This window comes from Delphinapterus leucas, chromosome 3 (assembly GCF_059928025.1).
Source record: "Delphinapterus leucas isolate spDelLeu-1000000601 "Yukka" chromosome 3, BTC_Dleu_Yukka2, whole genome shotgun sequence".
NCBI lineage: Eukaryota > Metazoa > Chordata > Mammalia > Artiodactyla > Monodontidae > Delphinapterus > Delphinapterus leucas.
Genome location: NC_143131.1, coordinates 43,811,389 through 43,839,361, shown reverse-complemented (window position 1 = coordinate 43,839,361; position 27,973 = coordinate 43,811,389). Strand labels below are relative to the sequence as shown.

Genomic DNA, 27,973 nt, shown 5'->3' with positions numbered 1-27,973 from the left:
CTTACTCTGTTATGTGTTCTTCAGAACCTGAAGCAGATGTCCTCTTATTTATGGATTTCTCCTAGTTTTCTACTAGACTTCAAATATTTTGAGGGCAGTGGTCATGTCTCAGTATTTATAAATCTGGACGTAATGCCTGGTACATGGTGGGCCCTCAGGAAATGTTTGAGGAATTAAATTGGATAAATCACCCAGGATTATTAGAGAATGAGTTTATTATAAATCAACTCTTTGGAGAAAAACACAACAAAAAGATGAGATACAAATGGTAGGTGATAAAAAAGCCACTTTCCTTTATTACATATCACAATCTATTAATAACATAGAACTAGATGCAGACGTAGAGAACAGACATGTGGACATAGTGGGGAAGGGTAAGCTGGGACAAAGTGAGAGAGTGGCATGGACATATATACCCTGCCATGTGTAAATAGATAGCTAGTGGGAAGCAGCCTCATAGCACAGGGAGCTCAGCTTGGCGCTCTGTGATGACTGAGATGGGTGGGATGCGGGTGGTGGGAGGGAGGCTCAAGAAGGAGGGAATATATGTATACATACAGCTGATTCACTTTGTTGTACAGCAGAAACTAACACAACATTGTAAAGCAATTATACTCCCCCCAAAAAAGAATAACATAGAATGAAGCTTAGTGCTTGCATGTATAAATTGATTAGCTAAGGCAAAATACATATCAAGATACTGGCTGGACTGTGGCCTATTGGTCTATGAAATTTTAGTCTACTTGTAATTAATAAATGATGCAATTGTCCTGAACTATCTCTAACCTCAAATTCCAAATTTTCCAACTATCTAAAACACACATTGCATCTTTCCCACTGTATTTATAATTAGAATTTTTGTAAAAAGTTAAACTATACAGAAGCATAGAGTAGGAAGTGAAAAATCCCTCTTTATCTCTGTCTTTATTCCAACATGGAATAGAATATCAGGCTCTAAATTCCTAAGGCCACAAATATTTTGTAGTTTCACTTGGAAGAAAGAAGAATATTCTAAATTTCCCTGAGACTGACTTCCTTTTATGGATGAACACAAAAGTGACAATCCTCAAATTCTGAATAAAACAGAGAATCACTGAACTGGGGAACTTTTTCTCTAGGGACATCTCTTGCCATGGATAGAGAACATGTGATGAATCAGTCTTCACTAGTCGTGGAAGAGTGAAGGCAGGAGGTTATTTCTTTCATTGCTAATTTTATTTCAGACAGACTGTCATTTGTACACGAGGTTAAGAGGGTTGTGAGGTGTTTCTTCAGATAGGTCAAGTTAAAACACCCTTTACTTGGTTACCTCAATTTTCTACTCTGAAGAAGAAATGTTATATTGCTCCTGCAATGGTTTTCTTTATCCAGTTGAGGTATTTTTTGGTAAGGAGAATGTAGATGCCAGGTTTCTGGGGGTTACCACACTTCCCAAAGGAAGTGACACCTCTGAAAACGTTATCACATATCAGAGGACTTCCAGAATCCCCCTGGAAAAGAAAGTCACATGTTTTAAACAAGAGTGCTTTCCAAAGATATTTACTTACCTTTTTAGTCATTCATTTATTCACTCATTCGCTCACACATTGTTTCTCTCTTTCCTTTTTAAAGGCTAATTTTATATCTCTTTTTATTAATTGTCTGCCCTCCGCATCAATTAACACAGATTTGTTTATATTTTCCAATCATTTTCATTTTGCAAAAGGCAATTCTGGAGAAGATGTACAAACTCATTTTCATCAGTAAAACAAAGAAAGAATAACAAAGGAAGCCTTTAAAATAATTGTGAAAAATAATTGTCTCCTTCAGTTGACCTGTATCCCCTTTTCTTGCTCAGTACATGTTAGGGGAAAAAACTGAATGTAGGCGCTGCCTGAAGGCATGAGATGGGATCTGAGCCACTCCCTGCTCTGAAGGAGGACACGGGTTAAGCCATCTCAGACCAAGGAGTACTTGTGATAGTTCAAACAATTTTTAGGGATCTTTTCCAGTTTTCATTAGCCCTCATTTCATATTCTCTCTGACCTTGAAAACCACTTCTGGATCATGAGTTCCAAATAGGGCCAAACCATAGTCAAGCACGTGGAGAGGCAGAACAACGCAGGAGTTGGGAATCAGATGGCCCCAGTCTAAGTCCAGGTCCTCCCCACTGAGAGTCGAGTTATCTAACTTGGGGAAATAACTTTCTAAGCCTTAATTTCCCTATCTGTAAAATAGAGTTGGTAATAATAGTGTCTATCCCATGGGGCTATTTGAGGATCAAGTGGCATAGAGTATAGGACTTGATATAGTTCCTGCCATCTGATAAATGCCAGCTGATGTGATCAGTTTTGAGAGGGCTGAAAGCATCCATAAGCGGTGGTTAAATGGGATCCTGATTATTAGGAACGAGAGAAGTTTCCCTGGGCAGAATGTTTCACTTGAGACAAAGGAGCACACACCAGCCCAGTGTCAAGCTGACGTTCTTGCAGGCCTCACACATAAAAAGTAATAATGACAGTCCGCCGTCTTGTTCCTAGGCACTCTATTTAACCTGATTTCCTATAGCCCCCAAACGGTTAAAATTTTTAATTTACTTACTTCACATGAATCATCTTCACCTTTTCTACCACCAGCACAGATCATACTGAGATCAATAACTGGATTAAAATTATAGTGCTGGGCATCATTGCATATTTTCCTATCTATCACAGTAATGTTGGCTTCTCTCAAGGCACTTGAAATTTTGCACGCGTCTTTTTTGGTGCTTCCCCATCCTGCCACATGACACTTGGTGTGGGGTTTGACATCGTCTCCTGTTTTCGGTAGCCGAAGTATTCCTACAGCTTTGGTCATAGTTGCTTTACCATCCAGCTAGAAAAGAGACAGGAGATGCAGTTTTAGGAAAGGACAACAGTAACCAAACCCAGAAAACAGCTCTGACTGAAATAGATACCTTGCTTATTTAGCATGTTCTTACGAAGGACGTGGCCAAAGTCCTGTTCCAACCGAATTGACCATCAGTTACTGATTTTTTAAAAGTCACAGCGCACCTTTTCTTGCATGTTTTGCTAGGCTAGTCTAGATAAACTTCAGTCCAGTTGACCTGTCAGTGATGAAATTATGTTGGTGGTGGCTGACAGTTCTGTGGTTGAAAAGCTGTATTGGAGAGTGCCATCATTATTTTATTCAGGTGGTCTTAGGTTTGTGAACTGACTGGTACTGAGACCAATGGAAGGAAGCCAGGGCTCCAGGTGCAGTGGGGTGGGGTGGGAAAGGGGCCAGTGTCCTCATTTTCCACGTGGAAATGTGGCTTCCCCGCTTCTGAGCAGGTGCTAACCAGCCTAACTGCCTTTGGGGGCTCCCCCACGCTCTGCCCTTTCCTTTGATTCACTAAAGCTCTCTTCTTGGCTCACCACCTCGCTTTCTCTCTTTCTGAAAAGTCACGGCAAGGAGATCAGGGAGTGTGATCAAGGTTGAGTAGAGGGTAGAGGAAGATAATTCTACTTCTTTTCTTCTTGCCTCAAGCTGTAGGGAGTCCTGGTGTTACAGACCTTCTAAAAACATAGGGACACAGCAGCAAAGGCCACTGTCACATTCCTATCATTGCATTGCTTTCAGGCCCCACTTCCTGACATGAGACAGTCCCCACTTCCTCAGTGCCCACTCTGAGTTGCTGGTGTGCCCAACCCTTACCCTGCTAGCATTTAGAAAGTGAGATGGCCATAGTCTAAAATCTCTCCATAGAACATGACTTCAAATGCCTACATGCAACGTCTCTCCTTCTCTCCTACTCATGCTTTCTCACAGCCTTCATGCTTGTTATCTGGTTGGATGGACAAGGAGGCAGGAGAATCCCCAGAAAGGGCTTCAGGTCTGAATGAATGGATCAGAATCGGAGTCAGGATGAGTATGTTTGTAAGTAGCTCTCCTGGGGTCAGGCACACACAGCAGTGATGAGCACATCAGTAGGTTTTAGCCGTGGAAGGTTGACCGCAGGGAGGTCCTGATGCCCTCTTCATGAGTTCTCTAGCAACATCACCCCACTGGCCACAGTGTCAGAGGTGAGAGGGAGTTTCCTGACTTTACTTCAAGACCAAGAACCCCTCGCACCCCCTACTCATCCCACCCTATCGTAAAGGTAAGATTTTTAGTTCCTGAAGGAGACTTGACAACTGCTACCACTTTCTTGAAACCTGAGTGCAGAATCTCTTCTCTTGGTGACCTTTGCCACTGTCTGGCTTAATTCCATCCCTTATCCAAAATTATTCAGGAAATATTTATGGAGGGCCTACTATGTACTAGGAACTATACTACCTGGTACAGGGCATACAAATAAAAAGACAAAAATATCTGTTCTTTGAAGATTACATTCCAGGGAGGGGGGCAGACAGACAAACTAAGGTACATCAGAAGTGCGTGTTGTCCATCATCGGATGAATGGATAAAGAAGATGTGGCACATATATACAATGGAATATTACTCAGCCGTAAAAAGAAACGAAATTGAGTTATTTGTAGTGAGGTGGATGGACCTAGAGTCTGTCATACAGAGTGAAGTAAATCAGAAAGAGAAAGACAAATACCGTATGCTAACACATATATATGGAATTTAAGAAAAAAAAATGTCATGAAGAACCTAGGGGTAAGACGGGAATAAAGACACAGACCTACTAGAGAATGGACTTGAGGATATGGGGAGGGGGAAGGGTAAGCTGTGACAAAGTGAGAGAGTGGCATGGACGTATATACACTACCAAACGTAAAATAGATAGCTAGTGGGAAGCAGCCGCATAGCACAGGGAGATCAGCTCGGTGCTTTGTGACCGCCTGGAGGGGTGGGATAGGGACGGTGGGAGGGAGGGAGACACAAGAGGGAAGAGATATGGGAACATATGTATATGTATAACTGATTTACTTTGTTATAAAGCAGAAACTAACACGCCATTGTAAAGCCATTATACTCCAATAAAGATGTTAAAAAAAAAAAAAAAGTTCGTGCTGTGGAGAAAAACCGCAGGAGGGAAGTAGGCCAAGGAGTGCCCTCTACTGGACAGGGGAGGGAATTGCCTTTCCCTGCCCAGGGAGGGGTACTGGAGGGAATTAGAGTATGGGTGAGGAGGGGTGACCTGAGAGAGAGGCCCAGCCTGAGAGTCTCAAGGCAGATAGTATGGGGGTCACTGATAAGTATTGGGGAGCAGGGAATGTGGGGAGTTTGCCGGAAACACATGGCACTCTAGGACCTTGTCTTTACTCCTACTGATGAGGGTGTGTGGATCCCCTGAGCATCCTCTTGACTCCTGCTAGGGAAGGTCCTCATCAAGCCCCTTTGGACAGGTGTGAACCTCAGCTCACACTCTGCCTTCCAGTTCTGCCTTTTCTATTATACTTTCTGCACAGCAGCCAGATAATCCTTCTAAAAACAAGCCTGATCATGTCACTGCCCAGCTTAAAACACTTTCCCATTTCCTTCCCCATAAAGTTCAAACTTCTTCCCATGGTTCACAATATCTGGGTCCCCGCTTTCTCAAATCTCATGATAACTTCCCTTTCTTCCCTTCTTCTTCCAAATGCATTTTCCAGAAAGACTCCTCTTATACACACTGCTCTTCCTGCCTGAAAGGCCCTTTCCTCCTTCTTTCCTACTAACCCCTGCACCTTCTCTAAGAAAGCTTCCCTGACCGCCTGGACACACCATGTGCTCCCGTAGAGTCCCCGTCTTAGTCATCTCCATCACCGATGAGTCACATACCACCAGATCCGAGCTGTTGATATATTTGTCTGTCTCTCCCACTAGACTGTGAACACTTTGAGAACAGAACCTATTTATCTTATGAGGAAGAGAAAAGCTTACTGGCACTCACAGCTGGGCCACGATTTTTCCTGTTGATCATGAACACTTGTCATAGAGCACCAATATCAGACAGGGTGAGCCTCAAGAAGGGAGCAAAACCCCGGCCGCTCTGCAGTCACGTTTGAGTACAGGCAAAAACAAGGTCATTGTGCCCACCACAAAAATGACCAAGCGCCCCCTATCGGCTAAAATGAGTGATTGCTGCTTCTTATCAATCACAGATTTAGCCTCCTAGATAAGTAAGATTCACTGAGATACTCAGTCATAGAATTACCCCACTTCCTGACAACAGTCAGTTCAGAGCAAACTCCTACTTCCTAGAACCCTCCCCCTCATCTGACAAATCCTAGGATAAGCCCCATCTAACACTCTCTTACTGAGCCACCCTATGGTTCCTCATGGTGTACAGTCTCCCTTGCTGAGCAAGAATCAATAAATGCAATGTGGTTTGTCTGCAGTTGAGTTGCTGGTGGCATTACCACTTTGGATTGACAGGTCTTACCACAGTAGGACTTCTGTCAATATCTGTTAAATTGAACTGAATTCCAAGAGGGTGAACTTCTGTACAATTGCGCTGGGTCCCAGCTGTACTTCTTACCCTTACATCCTGGCATTAGCCAACCACTGGCTATGAGGCCAGTGTGTAAAAACTAGTTTCAAGTTAAACTGATCAAATTTCAAAATTTTGCAATTTCAAAATAGTTATTGAAAAAAAACGCCATATTTACCTGAAGGAGTTGAAGATCCCCTTCAAATGTCTGTGGATTGAAGCATGGATGGGGAATTGCCTTTTTAATGGAAAATACTTGGTCATATTTCTCTTTATGGGAGGTAGAGTGGGCCCCAAGAATAACTCGAGGATTGCCTTTCCTGGAAAAAAACAAGGACGATGTATCATTTATGTGAGAGAATAAATGAAATTAAGCATGAACTTAGCTTATTAAATCTGACCAGTTATTTCAGATGGTTTCCTATTTATAAACAAGCACAGCAAGGCAGGGGGGAATTTATGAGGTTTTTTACTTTTGGTGTTTTAGTTACTTTTTATTTGTTTATTTATTTATTTTGTGGTACGCGGGCCTCTCACTGTTGTGGCCTCTCCCGTTGCGGAGCACAAGCTCTGGACGCGCGGGCTCAGCGGCCATGGCTCACGGGCCCAGCCGCTCCGCGGCATGTGGGATCTTCCTGGACTGGGAACGTGTCCTGGACCTGGACGAACCCGTGTCCCCTGCATCGGCAGGCGGACTCTCAACCACTGCGCCACCAGGGAAGCCCTGTTTTAGTTATTTTTACCTAAAACTCCCAAGACATGTGTTATCTTAGGTGCTTCAGCTTCACATCTTTTCAAGGAAGAAGTAACAGGAGAGAAATCCCAGGTCTTCTGGCAGAGGCAAGAGCGTTGGTTGGCAAGGCCTGGAGAGGTATGCTTGGGTGCTGACCAAAGAGGACTGCTGCAGGAAGAGGAGCTACCAGTGTCTCCATCTGCCTTGGATTTGTGGAATCAACACCTAATGGAAGAGACTCAACCCAAGACCTAGAGACTAAACCTAAGAGTGAGAGCAGAGGTAGTGGGTTTGCTTTTCTGTGTTTCAGGGAGACCGTGTACCTTGCTTAAGTCTTCAAAGATGACAAATATGGGGCTTCCCTGGTGGCGCAGTGGTTGAGAGTCCACCTGCTGATGCAGGGGGCACGGGTTCGTGCCCCGGTCCGGGAAGATCCCACATGCCACGGAGCGGCTAGGCCCGTGAGCCATGGCCGCTGAGCCTGCGCGTCCGGAGCCTGTGCTCCGCAACGGGAGAGGCCACAACAGTGATAGGCCCGCGTACCGGAAAAAAAAAAAAAAGATGACAAAGATGGAAAAGAGTCAGGCTTTTAATAGGTAAGACTGAAGAAATGAATCAACTTTACAGTGAAATTTTAAAGCTGAATCTAAACACACACACACACAGGAGCAAATAAACTGCTAGCCGCCAAGTCTAGTTTGTGAACCTAATGATAGCTAATCTGGGAGAGGCGGGCACAAGCATTCCTTGATTTGCCGGACAGACTTTGCACCAAGTGGGTCTGTCAATCAAGAGTGCCAGTGGTGATCTTCACAGTGTACATTGTGCTGAATTTCCTACTTGATAAATTCTCATTTGATACAACAACGTAATGCAGATCTCTTTTGATCTTCTTTGTGGGAAGCTAGTTTTTAAGTCTCTTCTTTTATTCATGCAATTTATGCAAAAGTGAGCAGGGAAATAGTAGGTACCAACAACAGGTACTGATAAAGAAGACAGCAGCATATCCTTGTGATAAACATTATTTTGACTTTCAAATCACAATTAGGAAAAACATTAGTTTGAACCATAGGAAATGGCTGTTTTGTAAAGTCAAACAGTTAAATATCAGTAATTTCTTATGGTTCAATCTAATATGTAGCAACATGGGACAAAACTAATTATATAATAGTAAGTAAATCGCTTGTAATCATAGAGAACACTTAACTTGCTCAACTGTGTAAAATATACTTATGGAAAAAGCCTGCAACAAAATATAGCAAAATATTAACAGTGATTGTGTGAAGTTGATAAGATTATGAGTGCTATTTCTCACCATTTTTTTCAAAATGTTGATAATATTTGTATTTATAATGAAAAATATTTTTAAAATAATGTGAGAAAATGGTCATGTATTTCAATTTTATTCTATAGGATCTGGCCTTTGCTTATAGAGATAAACTTAATAATAGTACATATCAGTGAATGTGCTTGCTTACTTTGTTCTCCATCCCTACCTAATTTTGGTTTTGGACTTCATTTTCACAACCCCTGTCCCCCACCACCACCCCCCCCCCCCGCAAACTGCCTAGAATGAGAGGAGCTCAGAATTACTTACAGGTCACAGTGAGCAGCTGTCAACACCCAGTTTTCTTTGATCAAAGCCCCTGCACAGACTTTCAGCCCTTCGATTAGAGCCATGTAGCGTCTTGTGTGAGGTGGTACTTCTTTTCCTCTTATAATTCCCTCACAGGATACTGGAAAAACTAAAAGAGTGATCCAGAGTGAAATCCTATCTTACCAAGTCATGCTTCCCTCTGAAAAGTTCTGATATAATGAATAGATGGAGATCGAGTACATAGATGTGCACTCTGCGTCAGGGAGAGAAGATCAAAGCAGTCCAGGTGGCACAGAGTTTTAAAAATTTTCCATGACAGCTCTGTATAATAGCATGTTGAAATTAAACAATCTTCTCTTCCTCAAGAATGCAAAACACCTTTAACATAATGTCTGTCTCCTTCCTATCCCTGGGAGGTAGAAAATGTCAGGCAATAGAGTCTCTTTTCTTAAAGCTCAAAAAGCAAAAAGATTAAAGACTTAACATCACACTGTAAAAGCAGATTGGGGAGAAACACCATTCTCCTGTTTGTGCCTTTACTAGTCTGTTCACTTCCTATTACAGGCTGCATTGTCTCAGTCTTGGGTTGGACACTGTGTTATTGACCTTAAAAATCTCACAGTGTTCCATGGTGAGATTATTATTTGGAATGATGGTTTGGTAAGTTATATTAAATTCAAAGAAAAAAAATCAACAACTATAGTAGCAATAATAATGAAAGCATCTATGATTTACTAGGCACCGGTTAGTTTCAGACACTGGTTCTGATGTTTGCTACAATGCAAGGTGGGTGTTATTACTCCCATGTAGAGATAAGGAACATGAAGTTTAGACAGGGCAATTACCTCGCCCAAGTTTGCACAACTAATAAATAGCAAAGCAGCCTTCTAATACAGTCCCGCATCATGAAAAATCATACCCTTTCCATTGTGATGTACTGTTTGCCTAAAGTAGTGGCTCTGTACCTTTGTTAGTTTTGAAATATAGAGCCATTTGAGAATCTGATATAGTACAGACGCACAGATGCATGTAAATATTTGCATACAGTTTTGGGAGAGTCACAGACTTCTTGATGCCCATCCATGGCCTTGAAGGAGCTCATGGATCCCACATTAAGAATCCCAGCTCTGAAGGTATCATTGAGCTATAAGATATCATAGTGTGTGGTTAAGAACCTGAACTCTGGGTTCAAATCCCAGCCCTACTACTTACTAGTTGATGACTTTAGTAAATGGACTTAACCTCTCTGTGCCTTGGTTTCCTCATATATAAAATGGGCTGATAACAATGATACTTAAGAAGAGTATAAGTAAACCACATAGAATACTGCTATACTTCATTGTAAGTTTTATGCAGTGTTGGTGCACGCGTGCACACACACACACACACACACACACACAGTTCATTAGAGTATTTTACATTGATGTTATTGCTTTCTTCACCACCCCCACTGCTGGAAATAGGCACTCACAAATACCTTCTGAAAACCAAAGTTTTAAGATTTATCTGAGAGCTATGACCACTCAGTTGTATCTGTATGACTGAGCCCTCCAGTTAATAAGTAATCTATCCATCCCCAATTTAATGGCTTTGTTGGTTTTTCACTTGAAGGTAGAGCTCTGTAGATCTGGCCTGAATTTATGATAACCTCCAGATATAGTTAATGCTTTCATATTTTTGCTGTAGACACAATAGAGTATGTTTTCATCTTAAAAAGCCAATATACCATTTAGATAGCAAAGAAAAAACGTAACATGAAAAATTATTGGAAATTAAGTTGTGATTTCTTTTTCCCTTTTACACAATATTAAACAAAAATTAAAGCAATATAAAATTCTATTTTCTTATAAGCAAAACTAAAAAGCATATGGAAATATGTCTTACCTCCAGGAATTAGAAGGAGACACATGCCAGTGGGAAAAGAGAAAAGGAAAGGAATTTTCATGGCTTCTCTTACTCACATATGGAGACTATTTAGTTTCAGGTACTGACTTAGTAATATATAATGAAACACAAAGGATGTGGGTTTTTTCTTTTTATCTTTCTCTGCTATGTGGCTACAGAGTTTGGTATTTTATTACTGGAAAACATAGCTTTATTTTATAGATGGTGTGGTTACTTATTTGTTTCACATTTCCTTCAGGGTTAGACCTTTCCTACCTTAAAGGGTAAATGTGAAGCCATGGGGACTGTTTCATTTTTATTTATTATTATTATTTTTAATACATCTTTATTGGAGCATAATTGCCTCACAATAACGTGTTAGTTTCTGTTGCACAACAAAGCAAATCAGCCATAGGGACTATTTTAAATTAAGAACATTAAATAGAAAATTGCTCTTCTTTGGCAACTTTTTCACTTTCAAATATGAGTTTATTTTAAAAATCTGAGAATTCAAGTCTATATAAGAAATTATTTTGAAATACCATCTTTAAACCTATTCTAGTGGGGGAAAGGACAGATATTTGATGCATTCATTGTTGAGATTGCTGGGTAATCATCAAGGGAAAACTGAAGTTAGATTCTTAAAGCACACCATTCAACTATAAAAGCACTAAATGAAGATACAGATATTCACACACATGTAGAAATGAGAAAGGGACTTTGAGATATGACATCAAAGGCAGAATTTGTAAGAGATTGATAGATTCAATGATGTAAAATTGAAGTTTCTGTACCTTAACACAGCAAACACAAAGCCAAATTGCAAACATTTTCAATCTATGTGACACAAATGGATATTTTTATAAAGCAATAAGAAAAGATGAACACCTGAAAAGAAAAACGGTCGGAGAATTTGAACAAGTAATTTACAAAAGAAGAAATAAAAATGGCTCCTATCTTCCTAACCTATGGAGGAATGCATAATCACATAGCACAAGTTATCTGTAATAAAAATGCAATTTAAAACATTTAGGTACTATTTTTGCCTGTCAAATTACTAAAAATTAAAAAACACACAAAAAATACTCTCTGTTGTTGGAAATTCTCATGTGTTGATGGTATTTCAAACTGCTGCTATCTTTTTGGAAGGCAATACATATGAAAGGGTTGTTAAATTTTGCATGATCTTTGACTCAACAAGTCATGTTTATGATTCATAATTTTAAAAATTGTGAAATTTAGCAATAAGGAGTTCCATTGCATTATTGTTCCTAATGAGAAAAAGTTGAAAATAATCTAAATGCCCCCAAGTAAGGAATTAGGTAAGCCTATTAGTTTCCCATTGCTGCTGTAACAAATTACTGCAAACTTAGTGGCTTAGAACAACACAAATTTATTATTTTACAGTTCTGTAGGTCAGAAGTCTGATGTGGGTCTCCCCGGGCTAAAACCAAGGTATTAGCAGGGCTGCATTCATTTCTGGAGGTTCTAAGGGAAAGTCCATTTCCTTGCCTTTTCCAGCTTCTAAAGGCTGCCAGCATTCCTTGGCTTTTGGCCCCCTTCCAGTTTCAAAGGCATCAATGGCTGGTGGAGGCTTTCTCATTCTGACACTGACTTTCCTTCTGCCTGCTACTTCCACATTTAAGGGCTCCTGTGATTACATTGGGCTCACTCTGATAATCTCCCTATTTTAATGTGAGCTGATTAGCAACCTTAGTTTCATCTACAACCTCATTTCCTCTTTGCCAAGTAAACTAAGATTCACAGACTCTAGAGATTAAGATGTGGGCAGCTTTGGGTGGGTGGGAACATTATTCTGCATATCATAGTAAGTAAATTATAATTCCTTAGTACAACCATTCTGTGCAACCACTAAATAGCATGGAAAGTGATCACAAAAATGTTGCTGTATCAGACACCTCTTGTGTGTCACTACAGATCCCCTTGGCCTCATGTAATCCATGGACCTTGGGACTTCCCTGGTGGTCCAGTGGCTAAGACTCCATGCTCCCAATGCAGGGGGCCCAGGTTTGATCCCTGGTCAGGGAACTAGATCCCTCATGCATGCTGCAACTAAAGATCCTGCATGCCGCAACTAAGACCTGGTGCAGCCAAATAAATAAATAGATAAATAAATAAATATTTTAAAAAATCCATGGACCTTGGCCACTTGTTCTTCTCCACCTACTCTGTGGAGACCAATTCTGCATGGCCTTGTACCATCTTGGGCACCCCCTGACAGCACCTTGCCTCATGCCTGCATGATACAGCTTTTGCCTCCACCACTGGACTCCACTGCTGCTGCTGAGATCTAGGGTATGATGCAGAAATGTAGGGGAATTTGAGCCTTTTAGGGAAATCTATTGATTAGTAGGAGATGGAATCTAGTTTATATATAAGCTATTTTTTGAAGCACTAATTCTTAGAGTTCTTGGAAGATACTCTGAGCAATCAGTTGTGCTTGATGCCAAGAGGTTTCCTGTTCAGCCATGCACCTTTGTAGTGTGCTTCTCCTCAACACTCCTCTTTTCTCCCTTCACACCACCTGCTACCCCCTTCTCAAGTATTTTGATCTCTAAGACAGTGGTAGAACATAACTTCTCCCCTCTGGGAGCTCAGGCTGACAGTTGGGAGTGGCACTAGGAGTTGGGAGTGACCTTGTAAATTAGACCCACAAAGTAGGATTTGGAGTTGAATGACTCACTGAACTGAAACACTGGGGACTCCTTTGGTGGTGGTAAGTGGTGAGAGTAGAGGGGCAGTGGGCTTTTTTGCTTCTCCTACCCTGTGATGTGGGATCTGGGCAGCCCTGTCCCCTGCCTTCCAGTGAAGAAGGACACGTGTGGGAACGGGATTTCCCTGAAGTAGGGCAGGTGGGAAAGGGGTAATTGTAACTTTTTTGATTTTCTGAGCTTTGGACTCAGAGTGAACTTTGAGTGAACTCTTAGAGTGAGAAGAGACTTTTATGAGGTTCCCACCAAATCTTTCTGGTTATAGTTCGGTCATTTAGATGTGGTCTAAAGTCAGAGGTTTCTATGTGGTGAGTTTTCTAGGTAATGAAGCGACAATTTCCCTCCCCCATTCCCCAACCCCCAGGTTTGCGTCTCATGTCACCCCACTAGATCACTCACCATATCACTGTTGCTGCATCTACTGTGACCACTGGGACAGTCTCCTTCGTTTCATGTTTTTAAACCACTTTATTGAGATATAGTTTATATATCATGCAATTCACCCATTTAAAATGTACAGTTCAATGGTTCTTGATATGTAGCTATTAATTCTTAAAATTGTGGTTTTATATATATATATATATATCATAAAATTTGCCATTTAACCATTTAAAATATACAATTCAGTGGCATTAATTATATTCACAATGTTGTGCACCTATTACCACTATTTTCAAAACTTTTTAGCCATCTTAAACAGAAACTTTGTAATCATTAAGCAATAACTCCCCATCTCCCTCTCCTTCCAGCCTCCAGCAGCTTCTAATCTACCCTCTGTCTCTATAAAATTGCCTATTCTCAATACTTCATGTAAGTGAAGTCTTATAATATTTGTCCTTTTGCTTGTGTTATTTCAATTAGCATAACGTCTTCAAGGTTATTTCAGTTGTAGCAAGTATCAGAATTTCATTCCTTGCTATGGCTGAAAAATATCTCATTGTACTTATATGCCACATTTTGTTTATCCATTCATTGGCTGATTGACTTTTGGGTTGTCTCCACCTTTTGGCTATTGTGCATAATGCTGCAATGAACATTGGTGTAAAAATATCTGTTTGAATCCCTGCTTTTTGGTTATATACCTAGGAGTAGAACTGCTCGGTCGTATGATAATCTATGTTAAGCTTTTTGAGGAATCCCTTTATTTGACAACTTTAGATCCTAGCTTCCTGTTACTTTCTGTACTCCTACTTATGTCTTAATTCTTGGGACTTTCAATATACAAGTAGTTGATCCTTGCAGCACTCTAGCTGCAGACTTCCGGTTTCTGTTTAGGATGTAGAAAGTTGGAAAGAGTGCTAATTCCACATTTATAACAAAGAAAAATCTGGATAATCTACAAAATCATAATTTTTCTTTAACTTCTCAGACTTGAGGCTGCAGGTCAAACAAGTAGGCTGAAATCTAAGGGAAGACAGGTACCTCCAGGGAGGACCTGCTTACCTGGAGAAAGGCATGATCAGAAGAGGTGCTGGACATCATAGAAGCTGATCGGAAGAGTTCAGGTAAGTTTTAAAATGAATTCCTAAGGGCTGAGTGTGGCTTAGCATAAAAATATAGTGCCCCTGGGAGCTACAGACACAAAGAGAATTGACACTAGCTGGCAGGCTTTTCTCCATGGACCTCACCAGGAGAAAGCTGGGGGCAAGGCAGTGACTGGAACGAGCCTCCCCTTTGGTGCAGGGGACAAGAGCAGCCACCTCTGCAGGCAGGGCACAAAGCTCTGCCAGGATGCTTTACCCCTAACTTCTGCCAGGATGCTTTACCCCTACCTTCTTCACAGAGCAAAAGCCCTAAGTTTCAGAGGAAAGGGCAGCAAATACTCTCACCCTCAGGGTCGAGGTGAAGACACATTGTAGCTAGAAGAAGGGAAGAGAAAAAACCAACCCTCTGTTTCTGAAGGAGAGGCAGGAAAAGAGCCTCTGCCACTAGGGCAGAAATAGGATCACTGAGATGGTCCCACACTGAGACTAAGGTACACAATGCTTGCCTAGAACTGGGCCTGAATATGGACAACAGAAAATGTCTCCCCACTTCCCACCCCAAGGATAGCAAGAACTGAGTAACAAATAACAATAGCCTACTACTAGGTGCAGGCAAAAATGAGGGGAGAAAATATCTTTGAGGTTTAGGGACATAGGCAAAGCCTAAGGCTGAAGTGGAACAGAACGTTGAGAAATGCTCTCTGGAAACCCAAACCCAGCCAGAAGGACGAGGTAACGCCAGAGGCATTTCTAGCCTGAGGTGTCCTGACGGTACCTGTAGCAACCATAAATGCAACCCCAGATCAACTCCTCACTAGACTGACTCAATTCCTCACAGTAGAGGCCTAGATAAAGAAGAGTTATTCACATATCCAGACATGAAACAGTTTACCTCAGTGTTAGTAAACACTGCAAATTATGAGACCCACAAAGAAGCAAAGAAAACAGCACACAGTCACGAGACAAAGCAATCAACAGAATCAGACTCAGATATGACTTGGAGGTTAGAGTTATCAGAAAGAGAGCTGAAATAATTATAACTATTATGTTAAAGTCTCTAGTGGAAAAGATGGGCAACTGTATGACCATAGGAAGGCTATCAGCAGAGAGATGGAAACTAAAAAGGGACCAAATAGAAATGATGGAAATGAAAAATATGATGAAAGACTAATCACTTTGATGGGCTCATTAGGAGACTTCACTCAGCTGAGAAAATAGGGAACTTAAAGATAAGTTAATCAAAATTGTCTAAACTGAAGCACAAAGAGAAAAATGAAAAAAAGAAACAAATTAACCCAGAGCAGGCCATGCAAGACCTGTGGGACCATATCAAACTAACAGTCATGTAATTGGAATCCAAATAAGAAGAGAGGCAAGGTGGCAGAAGAAATACTTGAAGAGGTAATTAATAGGATAAGACTTAACCCTGGTGAAGGCATGAAAGTCTTTGCACTTTTCTTTGTTAGTCTGAGCCTACATTTGCAATCTGATTCTTTGTTTCACTGATCTGGACTATGTGGACCCACTTAACCCTGAAATATCCATTCACTTATTCATTCAATTTAAGATACATATAAAGTACCTACCATGAGCTAGATCTGGGAGTTACTGTCTGAATGGATCTTATGGCCTAAATAGAGACTTAGAAATACTAATGTCCAGTGCTGTGGTCAGTGAGAAGAGCAGGATTTTGGAAATGAGAGAGCCCTGCCTCTAAACCCTGGCCCTGTCATTTAACATCCACATCCTTTCTGAGCACAATGGTACCTAGCTTATTGGGCTGTTGAAAGGACTGCTGTAAAGTAATGGTTCTCGCTCTGAGATACTTAGTCTGGGGTGATCCCAGGCATTTCTCCCAAAGTTTCCCAGGTGATTATAAAGCAGTAGTCAGCGTGGAGAAGTGCTGGGGTAAAGTGTTACCTGGCATATAGACGGCACTCAGCAATGTTGGTGCACCTCCTGGACTAACCTGGAATCACCTGCAGTTCACATTCCTGGCCAGCTGCAGCCCAGAGGGCAAGGCTGATTTCTTCTTTATTGTGACTGAGGTGGGGAATGGATGGAGTCAGAAGGAAGAAAGTCTGCTGCCAGTGAGTCAGAGACTGACTGGGCTGTAGTTGCCTGAGACTTGTTTCCCAGGAACATAGGGGGTTAGAACTTTATAATCCCTCCTCTCCAGCCTCTCTCAGCACCTAGAGACTAAGGACTTTAGCTCAAGGCAACACACTTCTGCAGTTTACTCTCGGCCAGAGCACAGATAGCATCTTCCTCTTGTTTCTCCGAAATTTAATCCAGTCTTTCCTCTCCCTCAAAACAAGCAGGTGCCTGTTTTATTTTTTGTGAAAACACATACTTTAGATGATGGTATAAGATGGTATAAATCTACCTTTCATTAAGAATCTGCCTGCCAATGCAGGGGACCTGGGTTCGAGCCCTGGTGTGGGAAGATCCCACCTGCCGCGGAGCAACTAAACCCGTGCACCACGACTACTGAGCCTGAGCTCTAGAGCCCGTGAGCCACAACTACTGGAGCCAGTGTGCCTAGAGACGTGCTCTGCAACAAGAGAAGCCACTGAGTGAGATGCCCGTGCACCGCAATGAAGAGTAGCCTCTGCTCGCCGCAACTAGAGAAAACCCGAGTGCAGCAATGAAGACCCAACATAGCCAAAAAAAAAAAAAATCTAATCCTTTAAAAAAAAATCTTCCTTTCAAAAGTCTTTGAATTGGCAAAATTTGATAATTAACTGGTGATGGGGGCTGGGTGATAGATATATAGGGATTCATATATATTATTCTTTATACTTTTGGACATTACAAAATAAAGTCCTTGTTGGCTTTCCTGTGCTTTCTGTATTATTTGACAGAAGAGTGACCTTTTAGTATATTCTTGCCATTCATAGGGAGAGGTATTGTTGAACTTGGCCAGTTTACCAAATATCCTGTATCAACAGTCCAGAAGAATTTGGCTAATTATGAGTTATAAGGTAAAAAAACTTTAAACTCCTTTTTAGTGTATTTTAAATGTTTATTCTGTTTTTATTTGGATTTTTTGAGTTTTTTATTGATAGTCTGTGAGATAACTGATCTTTTATTTTTGGTCTGGGTGAATTTGAAGAGATGTATAGTATATTTGACTTTTTATAGCTTCATAGAGAGCAATATAGACACAGTTATGTGGCCAGAAAATGAACCATAACTTGAAAGCACAGCTGTTGGGCAGGGAGTGGTAGCTCCCTAGCTGTTTGAGTTAGACACACCCCATCCTACTAGAGTAAATGTTCAGAGGATGAAAAGCACATTGATTTTGGAGGAGAATAGAGCTAGTTATTGGGGCGCTCCTGTGGGCACTAAGTAATTTGAGTTATTGTTTTTGCTTTGTCCACCAGGCCACTTTATTAGATCAGATTAAATTATCTCTCAGAAAGGTGTTTGAGGGTAAATGGAGAATGAGATCTCTTTATCTTCTTAATTGACATCTGGAAAGGGATGGGATTTGGGTCCCAGGGTGCCCTGGGGCAGTGGGATGTGGGGTGAGGTGTAGGGGGATGGTGTGGAGTGAAAGTGTGTGTATATGTACGTGTGTGCTGTAAGCTGACCAATTATGAAAACAAAGGCTTCATTAGGATGTGTTTAGTTGAAATGAAGAATTTCAACTAAGCTGAGAAAATAATGAAAAAGGTAGTTTTACTAAGATGTTAAATAGGAATAGCTCCAGAGTGGCACCATTTGTTGTTGTTGTGAAAGAGGAATTGTTTATTCTTAATCTACAGATGAGGAAACTGAAGTTCAGGTGGGTAAATAACTTGACCAAAGTTGTACCACTAATAGCTGATAAATCAGAATTTGAACCCAGTACTGCCTGACCCAAAAACTGACCAATGCCCTTAAAGTTTGGTGAGTCGTTGGATCAGACACCTGATAAGACACTTGCCCATCTAAGGTTCTGTTCCTAATACTGTGCCTTTTGTCCATCTATATCCCTTTTGTAAAGGATCTTACTGTTTTTGAAACCTCCAAATGAGAGGGGCTTTTGGCCCCTTTGCTAGCCTGTGTCCTTCAGAAGACCACTCAGGTACGAGCTAAATTTCCTGCCTATGTACTCGCAGGACTTGTCCAGCTGACCTGGAGCAAGGTGACTCCCCCAGTCTTCCACTCTTCTCAAATCGTATGAGGAACATGGGTGGAAGGAGAGGCTCCAGGCTCTGCAGATCCACCCCAGACTTTGCAGTGACTCCTCAAGGATTTAGTCACAGACTCTCTTCAGGCCAGACGCTCTCCCCAGAAGGAAGGCCAGCTTCATCTCTAATTTGGTGGCAACATTTTCAGAGAGTAAGATGGAACAGCAGTTATCATATAGCTGAGCTACAAGAAAGAACTAACCTTCTTTAATAATAACTAACATACAAGTAGAAGACAGCCACTGTGATTATCTCTTGCGGTTTTGTCAACTATCCACTTCATACGTGGGGAAACTGATGAGAGTAGGGAGGCTAAGTAACACAGCTCACTGACTGTGCACCTACAGTGCAAATCCAGGCTGTCTCCAGAGCCCACTCCATTAATCCCTGTGCAGTAGCAATGTCTGTGTAACAGTGATGTCTGAAACTAGCTCCTTAAAATGAGGGAGCTGGTCAACCCAAGTCAGCCTGGGTTTACAAAGGGTGGAAAGCTGCAGAGAATCTGGATCTTTGCCCTGACTCTCTCAGTGCCCTGTGGATTGCCCCTGCTCTAATCCATTCATTTACTTGGCAGCTACAGTTTCTGTCTCTTTCGTGAGAGGATAGTTAGACATGAAGTCCTGGCACTGCCTCAGAGACTAGGTGAATGACTTGCAAAAATTTGTTTGCAGAATGTCATCTTCGACAAATACATACCAATCTACAATTTCTTTGTCACCATTTTCCACAAAGTGTGGGAATCTATGAGGAAGTGTGGAGGGGACCTTGGGGCTCAGGGGAGCAGGGAGAACCTCTGGTGGTGAATGGCTGGACAGCTGCCCGGGGGCCTGCGAGTAGCCTGACTTTCTGCTTCTTGGGGTAACTCCCCAACAGTTTGGCATATAGGAGAGTTTCCATAGAGCAACTTGATTCCTGGGCCTAGTTGTAGCTGAGTGACAACACACTGGGGAGGACAACAGCTGTTTTATTTATTTATTTTTTAACATCTTTATTGCAGGATAATTGCTTTACATTGTTGTGTTAGTTGCTGCTGTATAACAAAGTTAATCAGCTATACGTATACAGATATCCCCATATCTCCTCCCTGTTGCGTCTCCCTCCCACCCTCCCTATCCCACCCCTCTAGGTAGTCAGAAATCACTGAGCTGATCTCCCTGTGCTATGCAGCTGCTTCCCACTAGCTATCTATTTTACATTTGGTAGTGTATATATGTCCATGCCACTCTCTCACTTCGTCTCAGCTTACACTTCCCACTTCCCATGTCCTCAAGTCCATTCTCTATGTCTGTGTCTTTATTCCTGTCCTGCCCCTAGGTTCTTCAGAACCACTTTTTCTTTTTTTGTTTTTAGATTCCATATATATGTGTTAGCATACGGTATTTGTTTTCTCTTTCTGACTTACTTCACCCTGTATGACAGACTCTAGGTCCATCCACGTCACTACAAATAACTCAATTTCATTTCTTTTTATGGCTGAGTAATATTCCATTGTATATATGTGCCACATCTTCTTTATCCATTCATCTGTTGATGGACACTTAGGTTGTTTCCATGTCCTGGCTATTGTAAATAGAGCTGCAATGAACATTGTGGTACATGACTCTTTTTGAATTATGGTTTTCTCAGGGTATATGCCCAGTAGTGGGATTGTTGGGTCGTATGGTAGTTCTTATTTTAGTTTTTTAAGGAACCTCCATGCTGTTCTCCATAGTGGCTGTATCAATTTACATTCCCACCAACAGTGCAAGAGGGTTCCCTTTTCTCCACACCCTCTCCAGCATTTATTGTTTGTAGATTTTTTGATGATGGCCATTCTGCCTGGTGTGAGGTGATACCTCGTTGTAGTTTTGATTTGCATTTCTCTAATGATTAGTGATGTTGAGCATCCTTTCATGTGTTTGTTGGCAATCTGTATATCTTCTATGGAGAAATGTCTATTTAGGTCTTCTGCCCATTTTTGGATTGGGTTGTTTGTTTTTTTGATATTGAGCTGCATGAGCTGCTTGTAAATTTTGGAGGTTAATCCTTTGTAAGTTGCTTCATTTGCAAATATTTTCTCCCATTCTGAGGGTTGTCTTTTCGTCTTGTTTATGGTTTCCTTTGCTGTGCAAAAGCTTTTAAGTTTCATTAGGTCCCATTTATTTATTTTTGTTTTTTATTTCCATTTCCTTAGGAGATGGGTCAAAAACGATACTGCTGTGATTTATGTCATAGAGTGTTCTATGTTTTCCTCCAAGAGTTTTATAGTGTCTGACCTTACATTTAGGTCTTTAATCCACTTTGAGTTTATTTCTGTGTATGGTGTTAGGGAGTGTTCTAATTTCATTCTTTCACATGTAGCTGTCCAGTTTTCCCAGCACCACTTATTAAACAGGTTGTCTTTTCTTCATTGTATATTCTTGCCTCCTTTATCAAAGATAAGGTGACCATATGTGTGTGGGTTTATCTCTGGGCTTTCTATCCTGTTCCTTTGATCTATATTTCTGTTTTTGTGCCAGTACCTTACTGTCTTGGTTACTGTAGCTTTGTAGTATAGTCTGAAGTCAGGGAGCCTGATTCCTCTAGTTCCATTTTCTTTCTCAAGATTGCTTTGGCTTTTTGGGGTCTTTTGTGTTTCCATACAAATTGTGAAATTTTATGTTCTAGTTCTGTGAAAAATGCCATTGGTAGTTTGATAGGGATTGCATTGAATCTGTAGATTGCTTTGGGTAGTAGAGTCATTTTCACAATGTTGATTCTTCCAATACAAGAACATGGTATATCTCTTATCTGTTCATATCATCTTTAATTTCTTTCATCAGTGTCTTATAGTTTTCTGCATACAGGTCTTCTGTCTCCTTAGGTAGGTTTATTCCTAGGTGTTTTATTCTTTTTGTTGCAATGGTAAATGGGAGTGTTTCCTTAATTTCTCTTTCAGATATTTCATCATAAGTGTATAGGAATGCAAGAGATTTCTGTGCATTAATTTTGTAACCTGCTACTGTACCAAATTCATTGATTAGCTCTAGCAGTTTTCTGGTAGAATCTATAGGATTTTTTATGTATAGTATCATGTCATCTGGAAACCGTGACAGTTTTATTTCTTCTTTTCCAATTTGGATTCCTTTTATTTCTTTTTTGTCTTTGATTGCTGTGGCTTAAACTTCCAAAACGATGTTGAATAATAGTAGTGAGAGTGGGCAACCTTGTCTTGTTCCTGATCTTAGTGGAAATGGTTTCAGTTTTTCACCATTGAGAATGATGTTGGCTATGGGTTTGTCATATATGGCCTTTATTATGTTGAGGTAAGTTCCCTCTATGCCTATTTTCTGGAGAGTTTTTATCATAAATGGATGTTGAATTTTGTCAAAAGCTTTCTCTGCATCTATTGAGATTATCATATGGTTTTTATCCTTCAATTTGTTAATATGGTGTATCACATTGATTGATTTGTATATATTGAAGAATCCTCAAATTCCTGGGATAAACCCCACTTGATCATGGTGTATGATCCTTTTAATGTGCTGCTGGATTCTGTTTGCTAGTGTTTTGTTGAGGACTTTTACATCTATGTTCATCAGTGCTATTGGTCTGTAGTTTTATTTTTTTGAGACATCTTTGTCTAGTTTTGGTATCAGGGTGATGGTGGCCTCGTAGAATGAGTTGCAAACTGTTCCTCCCTCTGCTATATTTTGGAAGAGTTTGAGAAGGATAGGTGTTATCTCTTCTCTAAATGTTTGCTAGAATTCGCCTGTGAAGCCATCTGGTGCTGGGTTTTTGTTTGTTGGAAGATTTTAAATCACAGTTTCAATTTCAATATTTGTGATTGGTCTGTTCATATTTTGTATTTCTTCCTGATTCAGTCTCGGAACGTTGTGCATTTCTAAGAATTTGTCCATTTCTTCCAGGTTGTCCATTTTACTGGCATATAGTTGCTTGTAGTAATCTCTCATGATCCTTTGTTTTTCTGCAGTGTCAGTTGTTACTGCTCCTTTTTCATTTCTAATTCTGTTGATTTGAGTGTTCTCCCTTTTATTCTTGATGAGTCTGGCTAATTGTTTATCAGTTTTGTTTATCTACTCAAAGGACAAGCTTCTATTTTATTGATCTTTGCTATTGTTTCCTTCATTTCTTTTTAATTTATTTCTGATCGGATCTTCATGATTCCTTTCCTTCTGCTAACTTTGGGGTTTTTTTGTTCTTCTTTCTTTAATTGCTTTAGGTGTAAGGTTAGGTTGTTTATTTGAGATGTTTCTTGTTTCTTGAGGTAGGATTGTGTTGCTATAAGCTTCCCTCTTAGAACTGCTTTTGCTGCATCCCATAGGTTTTGGTTCATTGTGTTTTCATTGTCATTTGTTTCTAGGTATTTTTTGATTTCCTCTATGATTTCTTCAGTGATCTCTTGGTTATTTAGTAGTGTATTGTTTAGCCTCCATGTGTTTGTATTTTTTACAGATCTTTTCCTGTAATTGATATCTAGTCTCATAGCGTTGTGGTCGGAAAAGATACTTGATACAGTTTCAATTTTCTTAAATTTACCAAGGCTTGATTTGTGACCCAAGATATGATCTATCCTGGAGAATGTTCCATGAGCACTTGAGAAAAATGTGTATTCTGTTATTTTTGGATGGAATGTCCTATAAATATCAATTAAGTCCATCTTGTTTAATGTATCATTTAAAGCTTGTGTTTCCTTATTTATTTTCATTTTGGATGATCTGTCCATTGGTGAAAGTGGCATGTTAAAGTCCCCTACTATGAATGTGTTACTGTCGATTTCCCCTTTTATGGCTGTTAGTATTTGCCGTATGTATTGAGGTGCTCCTATGTTGGGTGCATAAATATTTACAATTGTTATATCTTCTTCTTGGATCGATCCCTTGATCATTATGTAGTGTCCTTCTTTGTCTCTTGTAATAGTCTTTATTTTAAAGTCTATTTTATCTCATATGAGAATTGCTACTCCAGCTTTCTTTTGGTTTCCATTTGCATGGAATATCTTTTTCCATCCCCTTACTTTCAGTCTGTATGTGTCTCTAGGTCTGAAGCGGGTTTCTCGTAGACAGCATATATATGGGTCTTGTTTTTGTATCCATTCAGCCAATCTGTGTCTTTTGGTGGGAGCATTTAGTCCATATACACTTAAGGTAATTATCGATATGTATATTCCTATTCCCAGTTTCTTAATTGTTTTGGGTTCATTATTGTAGGTCTCTTCCTTCTCTTGTGTTTCTTGCCTAGAGAAGTTCCTTTAGCATTTGTTGTCGAGCTGGTTTGGTGGTGCTGAATTCTCTTAGCTTTTGCTTGTCTGTAAAAGTTTTAATTTCTCTGTCGTATCTGAATGAGATACTTGCTGGGTAGAGTAATCTTGGTTGTAGGTTTCTCCCTTTCATCACTTTAAATATGTCCTGCCACTCCCTTCTGGCTAGCAGAGTTTCTGCTGAAAGATCAGCTGTTAACCTTATGGGGATTCCATTGTATGTTATTTGTTGCTTTTCCTTGCTGCTTTTTTTCTTTGTATTTAATTTTTGATAGTTTGATTAATATGTGTCTTGGCGTGTTTCTCCTTGGATTTATTCTGTATGGGACTCTCTGCACTTCCTGGACTTGATTGACTATTTCCTTTCCCATATTAGGGAAGTTTTCAACTATAATCTCTTCAAATATTTTCTCAGCCCGTTTCTTTTTCTCTTCTTCTTCTGGGACCCCTAAAATTCGAATGTTGGTGCATTTAATGTTGTCCCAGAGGTCTCTGAGACTGTCCTCAATTCTTTTCATTCTTTTTTCTTTATTCTGCTGTGTGGTAGTTATTTCCACTATTTTATCTTCCAGGTCACTTATCTATTCTTCTGCCTCAGTTATTCTGCTATTGATTCCTTCTAGAGAATTTTTAATTTCATTTATTGTGTTGTTCATCATTGTTTGTTTGCATTTTAGTTCTTCTAGGTCCCTGTTAAACCTTTCTTGTATTTTCTCCATCCTGTTTCCAAGATTTTGGATCATCTTTACTATCATTCCTCTGAATTCTTTTTCAGGCAGACTGCCTATTTCCTCTTCATTTATTGGTCTGGTGGGTTTTTACCTTGCTCCTTCATCTGCTGCGTATTTCTCTGTCTTCTAATTATGCTTAACTTACTGTGTTTGGGGTCTCCTTTTCACAGGCTGCAGGTTCAAAGCCTGCAGCCCCCAGGCTACGAACCTGCAGCTACCCATTGTTTTTGGTGTCCGCCCCCAGTGGGTAAGGTTGGATCAGTGGGTTGTGTCGGCTTCCTGGTGGAGGGGACTGGTGCCTGTGTCCTGGTGGGTGAGGCTGGATCTTGTCTTTCTGGTGGGCAGGACTGCATCTGGTGGTGTGTTCTGGGGTGTCTGTGAACTTATTATGATTTCAGGCAGCCTCTCTGCTAATGGGTGGGGTTGTGTTCCTTTCTTGCTAGTTGTTTGGCATAGGGTGTCCAGCACTGTAGCTTGCTGATCGTTGTGTGGAGCTGGGTCTTAGCGTTGAAATGGAGATCTCTGGGAGAGCTCTTGCTGATTGATATTACGTGGGGTCGGGAGGTCCCTGGTGGTCCAATGTCCTGAACTTGGCTCTCCCCCGTCAGAGGCTCAGGCCTGACACCTGGCTGGAGCACCAAGACCCTGTCAGACACACGGTTGGAGAAGAATCATGGAGTCCCTCCAATGTGGTTTTCCTTTCTCCTTCTGTCTTATGGTGCTCTGGGTAGTTTGCCCATCTAAGATCCCTGTGTCTTACAGCTGCTTTAATCACCGAAGCTTCTGAGGTAATTGTAGCAGTGGATGTTTCAGGGTAAGGGAGACACCTACTGTTCATTTTGAGGAAGACAGCTAACTTTAGTCCTTTGAATCCAATGTCGTGTGTGTGTGTGTGTGTGTGTGTGTGTGTGTGTGTGTGTTTGGTAGTGGGAGGGATTTGTAATCACAATGCCTGGTGGTGGGAGTAGTGAGGTGGTGGCAGGGTTATTTAGAGAGTTCTAGAATGTCAGAGCTGAAAGAGTTCTTGGAGATCATGTTCTAGAGCTGTGCTGTCCAGTATGGCAGCCATTACCACATATAGCTGTTTAAATTTAAATTAAATTGATTAAAATTTAAAATCCAGTTTCTTGGTCTCAGTAGCCACATTTTAGATGTTCACTCTTCACATATGGTTGGTGGTTACCATATTGTGTAGCACAGATATAGAACATTCCATCCTCTTAGAAAGTTCTATTGGACAGTGGTGTTCTAGAATCTTCTGGACAAATCCCTTGGTTTTTGTTTTGTTTTGTTTTTGAACAAGAAATAAACTTTTATTGTGTCATCAACAAGGTTTGAGATCATTTGTTACTGCAGCATGACTTAGCCTAAGCTGGCTAAAACAGTTGAAAATTTTAATAATGAAATAAAAATAGATGTATATAAAAGTACAGGTAAATTCTTCTTTTCTCAAACACTTCAAAGTACAACTCAATGCCTTAATATAAAAAAATATATATATATATTTTCTAACATGCAGCCTCGAGCCGCTGCTGTGCCTGCGCGTGGCACTTTGGAATCAGACTGCCGAGCCGGAGCCCGCACTTGCGCATAAATGGGGCCACCTGGCCCCCACGGCATCGGCCCTTTTAACTAGGAGCCGGCATCGCCGGGCTGCCAGTGGGTGAGGCACTGCAGCGACTCAGGCCTCAGCCCTTAAAGCCAAGGTTGAAATTTCTTTGGGATATGTCGGGGATCCTGCAGTCTCTGTTACTTAGTGTCCTGCATATCCTATGCCTTTGCTGTAAGTTTGAGTGTCCTCTCGTTGTGCCCTCCCCTTGTTTTGAAAATGAGGAAACTGAAGCTCAGAGAAGGGGCTTACCCAACTGGTTCATACTAGAGCTGGGACCAGGACTCGGGTTATGGCACTTCTTGCCTGGTGCCACCAAGATGCTTCCTAATTAATTTTATGGCACTGTGCCAGGTATGAGGCAGTAATGAATGGTACAATTCTGACCTCTTGCCCTCCTAGAGATCATAGTCCAAGTACATGGGCTACACCAGTGTTTTTCAGATATCTTATATTTTAGCAGGGAAGCTTCTATTCTTCATGAAATCTTCTGTGAAAAACTAAAATATAAAATAGATGAAAACCAGAGCTGCTCTTGCTGAAGCACAATGTGAGTATATGTGTATGTGTGTGGCTCCCAAGGCCTTGCCGTCCCAGTCTCCTCCTCGTGGCCCCTTCACCTTCTTGGAACTATAGGGCTCCAGGGAAGAGCTGGAAAATTGTGGTCTATACTCAGGCTCCTTAACTGGAGGAATCTGGGCTCTCAGATTTGAAGTGACTGTAAGGCATGGGGATGGGGGTGTGCAGAGAGGGCCATGGGAGTTATTGCTTGTCTGGTGCTTCAGAGGCTCGAGGGGTAGAGACAGAGGTTTGAAGATGATGACATGTCTTCCCATTATAGCCTGTATTTCTTGCAGAAGTGTGGAGGGTCAGGGCACGGCCAGAAACATGGGCATTTGAAAAACAAATGGTTAATGGCACAGCTTTTCCCAGACTTTTTGGGCTTTTCTTGTAGGATTTCATGCTTACATTCATTCATTGGTTTACTCATTCATTTGTGAGATATTTACTGACTTCCTATTATGGGAAACATGCTGAACTAACGTTCTGTGTGGAATGGGTACTAGGGTAAATCAGATAGGGACTTTGTCTTAAAGGAAGTTAGAGTCTAGTAAGGGAGATAAGATAGAAATATCATATCTAAAATACAAGGTAGAAAATGCCAAATGCAAAAACCTGAGAACTGCTAAAGCATTATGGAATTCTGGAAGAGGAAGAAATTACCTCTAATTAGCCATTGGGCAAGGGATTGTGGAGGAGAGGATTGGATTTGGATGTACAGAGGTTGGGGAGAGAGGGCAGAAGTGTCTCTTTCCTCTGAAGGGAGGCTCGTGCACACATGCAGGGATGTGGGAAAGTGTTTGGGGCACAGCAAGCAATTCAGTTTGGTGGGAGCATGAGGTA

At 41.0% G+C, this 27,973-nt stretch overlaps 1 protein-coding gene and 1 non-coding gene across 2 annotated transcripts; one reads left to right on the top strand and one right to left on the bottom strand.

The window, feature by feature from the left end:
• Positions 1-235: 235 nt before the first annotated feature.
• LOC111163114 (granzyme A) lies at positions 236-10,675 on the bottom strand. The gene is made up of 5 exons (XM_022551581.2): positions 10,597-10,675; positions 8,713-8,860; positions 6,561-6,702; positions 2,581-2,853; positions 236-1,490 (listed from the first exon to the last, which is right to left on the bottom strand). Exons 1-5 carry the CDS (start codon positions 10,655-10,657, stop codon positions 1,338-1,340), a joined length of 777 nt encoding a protein of 258 aa, XP_022407289.2. The 5' UTR covers positions 10,658-10,675; the 3' UTR covers positions 236-1,337.
• A 15,800-nt stretch (positions 10,676-26,475) lies between these two features.
• Positions 26,476-26,604, top strand: LOC115801643 (small nucleolar RNA SNORA76). The gene has a single exon (XR_004021960.2). It is a non-coding gene; the product is annotated as a small nucleolar RNA SNORA76 (small nucleolar RNA).
• Positions 26,605-27,973: the final 1,369 nt, after the last annotated feature.